The sequence below is a fragment of the Chrysochloris asiatica genome, unplaced genomic scaffold (genome assembly GCF_000296735.1).
Source record: "Chrysochloris asiatica unplaced genomic scaffold, ChrAsi1.0 scaffold00223, whole genome shotgun sequence".
NCBI classification, from domain to species: domain Eukaryota; kingdom Metazoa; phylum Chordata; class Mammalia; order Afrosoricida; family Chrysochloridae; genus Chrysochloris; species Chrysochloris asiatica.
In genome coordinates, this window is record NW_006408741.1 from 3,162,059 (window position 1) to 3,172,672 (window position 10,614).

The following is a 10,614-nucleotide window of genomic DNA, read 5'->3' on the forward strand; positions in this document are numbered from 1 at the left end:
AGAAGCATTACATTGTTGTGTTGAGACTATTGCTATTAAGTGTCATTGGGTTGGTATAGGACTTCCAAGGAACCGCTGGTCAGTTTGGATTACTTACCTTGTTGGTCTCCCGTGTTGAGACTATGGAGGAACAAAATATGGACTCAAGGACGTTGCTTTCAGAGACAGGTGCAAAAATCTAGTGTTGACCAGGCTGGGTAGAGAGGAGCTGATGAATGTGGTCAAATTCTATAAATTTAACAGCAAGGTTTCCAGCGATGTTCTTCATTTCTCCTTGAGGGACAATATCAAACTTCAAGGAAAGCTACTGCTTTTCTCATGAGGCACTGGTGGTCCAGTGGTAGAATTCTCACCTCCCATGTGGGAGACCTGGGTTCGATTCCCAGCGAATGCACCTCAAGCATGGCAACCACCTGTCAGGTGTTAGGCTTGTGTGTTGCCATGATACCAAATGGGTGTCAGCAGTTTTCAAACTAAGATGGACTAGGAAGAAAGACCTGGTGATCTACTGCTAAAAAGTTGCCAGTGAACACCCTACAATCTTAAGTCTGATCTGCAACTGATCGTGGGGATGGCACTGGATGAGGCTGCATTATATTAAGTGCGCATGATGCATCTGGGGCTGATGGCAGCTAACATCAACATGGTGATTGTAATCTCACCTGAGGCTAAGGTAGTCACAGAATCTGCCGGCATGTGAGCTCTGCATTGCAATGGCACTATTATAAAGTATTCTTCACTATTTTACAGAAAATGATTGGTTTCAAGTGTTAATCACCAGGTTGTAATTCTTCTGGCATGGCAGTCCCAAACACAACATGTCAATTCATCCATTCACCTCCTAACAGATTAAAAAGGAAGAAAGCACCGCCTATTTCATGTCACGGTCTGAGCCAGTTCTGTGAGGCCTCATAAATCCACGTCTGCCTCGGCCACTTCAACTAATGTCCATCCCGTCCTTTAACTTACGATTTATGGCTGGAAGTTACTTCGTATGCCAGATTTATAAACTGAACTGTTCTTTCTTTATGCAATACCAACTTTGTACTCCAGGCAATGAGACAGTAAATTGATTGTGTATGAATTGTTACACTGAAAAAAATTACATCAATGCAAAGTGATTGCCTTTTAGCCTCCATAGCCAATAAATTTTATTTTTTAAGGGTGATGATATTTATGAGGTCACAGGATAATATATAATCAGTGATCTCAGAGCAAGAAGGAACGAGTTGCAACTTCTGGACAAGAGAAGACTTACATCTTGTTCCAGTCATGTATAAGCTGGCCTCCTGCTTGCTTTTCATAGGGTTTTTAAATCCTCTCTTATCTCTTCCTGTCACTGACTCCAGCGACATGTCCCCTCAGCTCTCAGGTAAGATGAATTTCTTCTCTCTGGTTACTCTTGAAAGGGTCAAGGGTCTTGAATGTAATGTGAGAGATAACAATGGGAATTCCAGACTGTCAAGTGTTGTGTTACAGATATTCTTGCAACAGCATTTACAAAAATGAATGGGCATTCTTGTTTTAAAAAGTCTTTGTGTATTTGTAATTCCAGCTATGGAAAGGATGACAACAGGTTCCTCATTGCACATTCTAGACTCAGCAATGGACACAGTGGTTTTTGTTTCCCCTCCAACTGAAATGTGTACACAGGAAGGTAGCTGGTTATATAATATCTCTATAAAACAACTTTTTTGGTCAATTAAGATTATTTTTAATAGTACTAAATTTAAAATACCATTATTTTTAGTTTTTATTTTAAATGAACTGTTAAAAGTGTAGGGTTGGTTGTTCCTATTGTAGGTTAATAATTAAAAGGTTATTTTAAGATAAAGAATAATCAGCTGATACAGTATATGAGACAAAAAAATGTTCATTAAAAAGTAAAAAAACAAAATACAAAAAGCTGGATCTAGGGATATCACAGATATCCAAGGACATTCATCTTTTCTTTTTGATTTATGTTTCATTCAGTTCAAGTCTATGTTGGATTTATTTTTTTAATGTATTAGCCAAGTAGATACTCATTTTGCTGATACCTCTTGATTTAGTTTTAAAAAATGAAGAGGTTAATGTTTAGGCATCCATTTTTATGAAAATAAATTGAACTGGATTTTACCTTATCTTTAATTTTAGACTTCTTTTTTTTAAAACACAGAGAAAAACTCTTCTAAGCCATTGATTTTAACATTCTATTCTTTAATAACTTCTCCAAACAGGCTTCTGGTAACTGTTCATCATTTCTAAACTATCAATTTCATCACTTCTAAACTATCAAGGGTCCCTGAGCTCATAAATGAAGCTAAATGAATGGTCAAAATCAAGCATTACCTTTACTGAATCTCTGCTATTTACAAAGGAACAGGGAAAAACACAAGATGAAACCATGAGTGAATATTCAGACATTATTGCCATCTTTACATATCACTGTTATGATTTAAATAAAAGAGGTTTATGTGAAATAAGCACATGGCATAGCACCACCACCACCACCACCACCTCACTCAAATTCTAACACAGGTTGCCACTCACCTTCAAATTTTTGCCAGAATGTTTCTCTCACACATTTGTTTCTCTATCTAAGATCCTTCAGGATACAAACACTCAAAAATGGTCACATTTAATCAATTTTCATTTACATTCCTCTGAACTACTGCGAGTGTACTCAGACCCTTTATCATGGTTTGCTCAGTCTTGAAATCAAAGTTGTCACTAAGTATTTGTAAGGCTGTGGCATGTTAGCATTTTACGTGGTCTCCTATCCTGACTCACAGGGCTTCCAAACCTAACAGAACAGTACTGGCCAAGTTCACTTACCACACACCTTAGATACATTTACTGTACACCTTACATGCACTAAGGAGCCCTGGGAACACAATGGTTAAGCACTTGGCTGCTAACCAAAAGGCTGGCGGTTCAACCCACTAGCTGCTCCATAGAAGAAAGACGTGGCAGTGTGCTTCTGTATACTTACTGCTTTGGGAAACCTATGCGGCAGTTCTACTCTGTCCTGTAGGTCGCTATGAATCAGGAGAGACTCGATGGCAATGAGTTACACGCATTTAATAGGAACTTTAAATACCATCTACCTTACAGGAACTTAAAATATTTCACAGGATTATTACATGTTTACCTTATATGCCACTTTGTTGTTGTTAAGTGCTGTGGAGTCGGTTCCAACTCATAGTCACCCTGTACAGGGTTTCCAAGGAGCAGCCAGTGAGTTTGAACCACTCATCTTGCGGTTCAAACCGACCCTGCAGTCCAGCACATTATCCTGCAGCGGCATACCAGGACTCCAATGTGCCACTTAGCCCACCAAATTTCTCAAATTCCTTAAAGATTACTTTACAGCATATTCTTTTCTTAGTAATAGTATTTGTATCTAACTCTTGAAATTCAGTAAGAGGTGATACCATCCTATTTGCTTTACAAGACGAACACAAACCATCTTCTTTAAGAAAACCACACCCTTATGTTTCCTCTCACTCGTTTCACCACCAAATATTGAAGAGCAAAAGGCAATAGGCAGCAGTCAGCCAGCAGAATTATGGTTTTCAAGCTGAAATGGTTTTTAGAGACGCTCTGGCACTGCTGTCCCCATTGTCAAGGCTCAGCAAGGTCCCACGGGCAGTTAAGAATTACCATGAGCTCCATTCTCCTGACTTTCCATTTCACTGACCGGCACTCTGATTTGTCACATTCCCCCCTGTTGAAATACCACTGGCAAATCAGGAATTCAGCATGCGAAGGATTTCTTGTATTCCCACACAGTCCTTGGTACCCCATCCCTAAAGACAGCAGGGAACATAAATAGCAGAATAAAGACTGAACTGAGTTACTTATATATGTTCATCTGTGGAACAGCTGGTGAAGATTCAAGATTGACTCTAGATATGCTGGAAAGAGCTTCCCTTCTGCGGATGAGGCCAGAGATGCTGAGTGCACAGAGAGGCAATGGTCTTGGGGAAGCAGGTAAAGTTGATTCTGGTGTTGGTAGGTTGTCTGATTTGATTGTATTGAATTTACCCTCTATTCCCATCTACCAAGTGAGGAAACACCCCAATCTTGGAAGATAAAGATGGACTATATACATGAATTATCCAACTCCCTCCCCTCCTGGTTCCTAGGCTCCCTCTGCAGTGTCTGTTTTCTTTTCTCGGTGATTCTTTGTGAATGTCATACTCTACCAGGTACCTCAGCACACAGACATATTTTTTTTCCATATGGATTTTTATTTGGGGGGATGATATTATCCCAGTTCCTAGAGCAAAGTTTTAAATGCTGTGTCCTCACCAACATCCTAAGGAATTGACTTGATCTTTCTGTACCTCAGTTTCTTAATCAAAAAACACAAGTGATAAAAAGCACCCACATCATACTGTGAGGGTCAATGAGAAAATGCTCGTAAGATGCTCACACAGAAAGCAATGAACCAAGTGTCAGCGTTACCATTTTCCCCATGACTGTCTACTTCCAAACCGTGGTACACATGCTCACGGTTCTGGAAGCATAATGGAGCATTTCAATGGACACTTTAATAGAAGAGCATTCATTTGTTATAGAATATATTGATAACTTAGGAAGGTGGTGCCTTTGTGAATTCCATTAGATACAAACAAGGGTACCTACCTACATGGAAATACATATAGCTAGAGTATGAACAACAGGGAGAGCAGACACTAGGCATAATTTAGTAGTACTTCACTCTGTGTGTTTTAAATGAAACAAACATAAAACAGAAATAGAATGGAAACTGAATCCGTTTTTAAAATATTATTTTCCAGATCCTAGTACCAACACTTTCAACCCAAGAGGAACTCCCAGAAACGTAAGTGACTCAATTTATGAAAATTAGGTTTAAAAAGCTGAACATTCAATACCCAATTTAAGAGTATTCTAAATTCATGAACTTAAGAGTGTTCTTGGCAAGCGTACTCTTGGCATGAATGTTCTTGGTGGAAATCATACCTTAAATAATGGGCCAATTGATCTTATTTTAAAACCTTAATTTTTCCAAATTTTGATTCGTGCAAAATCTTAATGCATGAAGCAGCTATCTAGTACCTATTTTGTGTAAATTATTACAAGTTGTAAGAGAATAAAAAATAGATAAGGACCCTGCTTTCAAGTCTGTAATCCATTTGTGCTGTTTCATTATTTCAACATGTATTCATGGGCCAGCTGGATTGGTATTATCTAGAACCTTTGCGGATCAAAATTTGCATTTTAACAAGATCCCAAGGTGGCTAAAAAAGCACTGCAGTCTAAATACAGTGGAAGGATGGAATGCTGAAAGCACTGAGGAGGAATATGTGCGTTAGAAAGCAGAACACCCAGGTCTCTTGGGGTATAGTAGAAAAACTGTGATGGGAATGACCAATGATGAAATCAAAGGATTTGAAATGGTGTGCAATGAAAAAAACTCAAACCAAACAAAAAACAAAAAAACCCAAAACAGTTGCTGTTGATTCTGACTCATGGTGACCCCCATGTGTCAGGTGTGCTCCAGAGTTTTCAATGGCTGGTTTTTCAGAAGCAGATTGCCAAGCCTTTGTTTCAAAGTGCTACTGGGTGGATCTGAATCTCCGAACTTTCAGTTAGCAGCCAGTGCATTCACCATTTGTACCACCCTGGGATTCCTATACAATAACCCATTGCCACTGGGTCAATTCTAATTCAGAGTGACCCTAGAGGACAGAATACAACTACCCGTCAGATTTTCTAGGCTATAAATCTTTACACACACTGCCACAGACTTCTCTTTCAGAGTGGCTGGTGGGTTCCAACCGCTGACCTTTCAGTTAGCAACTGAGCACTTAACTATTGTCCCACCAGAACTCCTGGTATAATTAATCTTGTTGCTAAGCACTGTTGAGTCAGTTTCGACTCATAGCGACACTGTATAGGGTTTCCGAGGAGTGGATGGTGGGTTTGAACTGCCAACCCTGTGGTTCAAACTGACGGTGGGGTCCGGTGCATTATCCTGCACATTTTTGCTAAGTGCCATTGAGTGGGTTCCCACTTCATAGTGACCCTGTATATGGTTTCTGAGGAGCAGCTGGTGAGCCCAAACTGCCCACTTTATGGTTCAAACTGACTTTGCTGTCCAGTGCATTAATCCACAGTGCCACACTGGGATCTTTAAATGCTTAAAGACTTATCAACCTTCAGAAAAGTTAAAATTAGTGGTCCCTAAAGGGTTGGAGTACTGGTGTGGCACTGTGGGTTAATGTGCTAAATCCTTTGAACCTCAAGGTCAGTGGTTCAAGCTCACCAGAGCTTCTTGGAAACCCTATACAGGGTTGCTATGAGTCAGAACTGACTCGATGGCACTTAACAACAAAGGGCTTTGTGGTTATATTAGTCTTACAAACCACTCAAATCCATTCAAAGGCACCTTGGAAGAACAGCCTGGTTATCTACTTCCAAAAAATCAATGAAAACTGTAGAAGACAATTCTGTTCTGACACATATGGGATCACCAGGAGTCAGAGTCAACTTGATGACCACTAGTTTCATCTTGATTAAACTTGCCTGTCTTAGTTCATTAACTTATATAGTTTTTGTTTGTATTGTTTTGGTTTCAGGCTTTCTCTGAACAAGACCTGAAGGTTTTACTGAGTCACCTTTTGGCTGGAACCAGGAAACAGTATAAGAAACATGGGATTCCCTCTGAATGCTTCTGGAAATACTGTGTATGAGGCCAAATGAGCATTCACTAGTAAACTAGAAATAACCATCTTAGAAAATAAAATACACTTGATTTTAAAAGCATTAAAAAAAAACTAATCAAACTATCCCCTGTTCATTATTATTTGGAAAATAAATCCTCTATGTTTTGCATATACTACATGAGTGGTTATTTCATTTACATACTGAAAACCAACAATTCTTCTTTGAGAAAACACAAACAAACCCACCTTTGAAAATGGAAGAATTCATGTGCTTAGACTCCCTTTCTCTTAGCCAACTAAAGTGGTGGCCACTAGAAAATATTATCTTTTAACATTGAAACTTATTTTATCACAGCCATTTATATTAGGGAAGAATCCTTTTTAACTTGTTTAGTGGAGAACAGAGAGAGGAAGAGAAGACATTTGAGAAAGCTGGTTTTGAGAGGATAGGATGGAAGACATTTCTAAAAGAACAGCACATTGTATCAAAACATCTATGTTCTATTAGTACATCCACATTGGTGGTGGTTATGTGCCGTGGAGTCAGTTCTGACTCAGTGACCATGCACAGGGTTTCTGAGGCTATAAATCTCTATGGGAGCAGAAAGCCTCATCTTTCTCCTGTGGAACAGCTGGTAGTTTTGAACCGCTGACCGTGAGGTTAGCAGCCCAGTTTGTAACTCCGCTACCAGAGCTCCTCACATGCACATCACTACAGTTTATAGATGTATGGAGCACACACTCCAATCACCTCAAAGCTGTGTGGCTCCTAACCAAAAAACACACACACAGTGGGGCTAAGTCTTTAATGAGGAGAAACCTGAGCCTCAGACTTGGCCTGGCAGAACATTATGTGAAGTTTGTACTGGTTTTGTCAACAAAAACAACCAATCTCTTATGGCATATAAGCTTGATACATCTTCCGCTTTTCTTTAAGATAATGAGAACACAGTTATAGAGAAAGGTGGTTTAAGCTCAGAGAATGGCTGTGCAAAATCTTAAATACATTGATACTGAGTATAGCTATGATGATGCTGTGGAATCTCTCTTCACATAGAGATTAAACTAGTACTCGTGCCGTGGGTTTATGCACTGGACTTCAAGGTCGGTTTGAACTATAAGGTCAGTGGTTCAAGTTCACCAGCTGCTCCTTGGGAACCCTACAAAGGGTTACTATGAGTTGGAACTGACTCGAAGGCACTTAACAGCAGCAGCGATTTAAAACAGAACTCTAGCAATAAAACTATTTTACATTTACAATGCCTGAAACAGTTGAAAGGCACAATCCCATTCTAGTATAATTCCCCAACCCTTCATGTGTTGCAGTGAGTGATGATGTTGTTATTAGGTGTCATGAGCTGGTTCCAATTCAGAGCTACCCCACGCACAACAGAACATACTGCCCATTGAGCCCATTGCTGCTGCCACTATGCCAATCCACATGATTGAGGGTCTCCCTCTTTTTCATTGACCTTCCACTTTATCAAGCATAAGGTCCTTCTCTAGGGACTGGTCCCTCCTGATAACACGTCCACAATATGAGAGAAGTCTTGTCATCCTGGCTTCCAGCTGTACTTCTTCCAACACAGATTTGTTTGTTCTTCTAGCAGTTCATGGTACTTTTAATATTCTTCTCTAACACCATAATGCAAATGCATCAATTCTTCTGTGGTCTTCCTTATTCACTGTCTAACTTTCACAAGCATATTGAAAATACCATGGCTGGGGTCAGGGATACCTTAGTCCTCAAACTGGTATCTTTTCTCTTGAACATTTTAAAGAGGTCTTGTGTAGCAGACTTGCCTAACTCAATACGTAGTTTGATTTCTTGACTGCTGCTTCCATGAGCAATGACTATGGATCTAAGCAAAATGAAGTATTTCACAACTTCAATCTTTTCTCCATTCATCATGTTATTTATTGATCTAGTTGTGAGGAGTTGTTTTCTTTACACTGAGGTGCAATCCTGTTATCTTTGGTCTTCATCAGTAGGTATTTTAAGTCCTCTTTACTTACAGCAAGCATGGTTGTATCATCTGAATATCAAGGTCATATTTTGACTTTCATGGACTTAATTTTTTTCTGCTTCAGCCTTACCTTGCATATGAGCAATGGATGATCTGTCCCACAGTCTGCACCTGGTCCTGTTTTGGATGATGATACCAAGCTTTTCCCTTGTCTCTTCCTACAGATATAGTCAATTTGATTCCTCTGAATTTCATCTGTTGAGGTTCTTGTTTATAATTGCTTTTCATGTTGCTGATAAAAAGGTATTCACAATGAAGAAGTCATTGGTCTTAGAAAACAGTATCATGGGAGCTCCAGAATAGTTTCTACCACTATCAAGGCCATATTTTCCTATACGAATTATTCCTCTTTACTTCCAACTTTCACAATTCAATCACCAATAATTATCAATGCATCTTGGTTGCATGCTTGATCAATTTCAGACTGAAAAAGCTGGTAGGATTTTCCAATTTCAACTTCCCTGGCTTCAGCAGAAGATGTGAATTTGAATAATAGTGACATTAACTGGTTTTCCTTGTAGGTGTATGGATCTTATTGAATCATAGACAGCATTGTACTTCAAGATAGATCTTGAAATGTTCTTTTTGACAATGAATACAATAGCATTCCTCTTCAGTTGTTCCTAGCATAGCAAATACTGTGATTGATTCAAAATGGCCAATTCCAGTCCATTTCAGCTCACTAATCCCTAAGATACCAATCTTTATATGTATTCCATATCCAATTTTCCTACATTCATGCTTAGTACATCCCATGTTTCGATTACTAATGGATGCTTGCACCTGTTCCTTCTCATTTTGAGTTTTACTCAATCAGCAAATGAAGGTCCCAAAAGTTCTACTCCATTCACATCATTATGGACAACTCTACTTTAAGGAGGCAGGGCTTCCTTGGTTGTATTTTGAGTTTCTTCCAACCTGAGAAGCTTCTCTTCCAGCAGGATTTCAGTCAATACCCTGCTGCTATTCATAAAGTTTTCAGCAGCTAACCATTCAGAAATAGTCTGCCTTTCCTTCTTCCTAGTCTGTCTTAGTCTGGAAGCTCTGCTGTCCACCATGGGTAACCTTGCTCATATTTAAGATATTGGAGACATAACTTCCAGCATCAAAACAACACAGCCACCATAGTATGACAACCTGGCAGATGAGTGGTGACCACAGCAGTCTACATGCAATAAATACCATGCTCTTCTTCTTGCTGTTACTGTTCTTTGTTTTGTTTTTGTTAGACACATATGACTTGAAAGATATAAAATTTTTAAAACTCCGTTGACTTTAGGGTCTTTTTCAAAATTTAAAATTCTAGACCTTGATGACACTATTTACAATCAGTCTTTGTGACACACGGGTTCACTCTATAGAATCTGGAAGGGTTATTTTCCAACTAAATTTTATGAATTTGGTATAGAAGTTCCTAAGCAGTAAAAATGTATGTATACTCAGGATTCAAATGTATTCCTCACTTGCTGAAGTGAAGATTAAAGACAGATAAGAAAATGCCATAAAATACACAGTAGGCTTACAGACATCTGACAACAGAGAATATTGCTGAAAAGACCAATAGTAATCCAATGGTGGTGGTGGTTATGTGCCGTGGAGTCGGTGCTGACTCATAGTGACCATGTACAGGGTTTCCGAGGCTGTAAATCTTTACTAGAGCAGAAAGCCTCATATTTCTCCTGCAGAACAGCTGGTAGTTTCGAACTGCTGACTGTGAGGTTAACAGCCTGATTCGTAACCACTCTGCTACCAGAGCTCCTTAGTAATCCAATGTTGTTGTTGTTGCTAGATGCCATCGAGTCGGTACCCACCCATAGCGACCTTATGCATAGCAGAACAAAACACTGTCCAATCCTGGGCCAACCTCACTACCGTTGCCACGCTTGAATCCATCGATGTTGCCACTTGGC

The 10,614-nt window shown here is 39.4% G+C and overlaps 1 protein-coding gene and 1 non-coding gene across 2 annotated transcripts; both read left to right on the forward strand.

Moving 5' to 3' along the window:
- The first annotated feature begins 323 nt into the window (after nt 1–323).
- On the forward strand, nt 324–394 carry TRNAG-CCC. Its single transcript has one exon. It is a non-coding gene; the product is annotated as a tRNA-Gly (tRNA).
- Nucleotides 395–1,272: 878 nt separating this feature from the next.
- UTS2 (urotensin 2) lies at nt 1,273–6,704 on the forward strand. Its single transcript, XM_006873102.1, has 4 exons — nt 1,273–1,372; nt 3,868–3,975; nt 4,788–4,830; nt 6,584–6,704. Exons 1-4 carry the CDS (start codon nt 1,273–1,275, stop codon nt 6,702–6,704), a joined length of 372 nt encoding a protein of 123 aa, XP_006873164.1.
- The last annotated feature ends 3,910 nt before the right edge of the window (nt 6,705–10,614 follow it).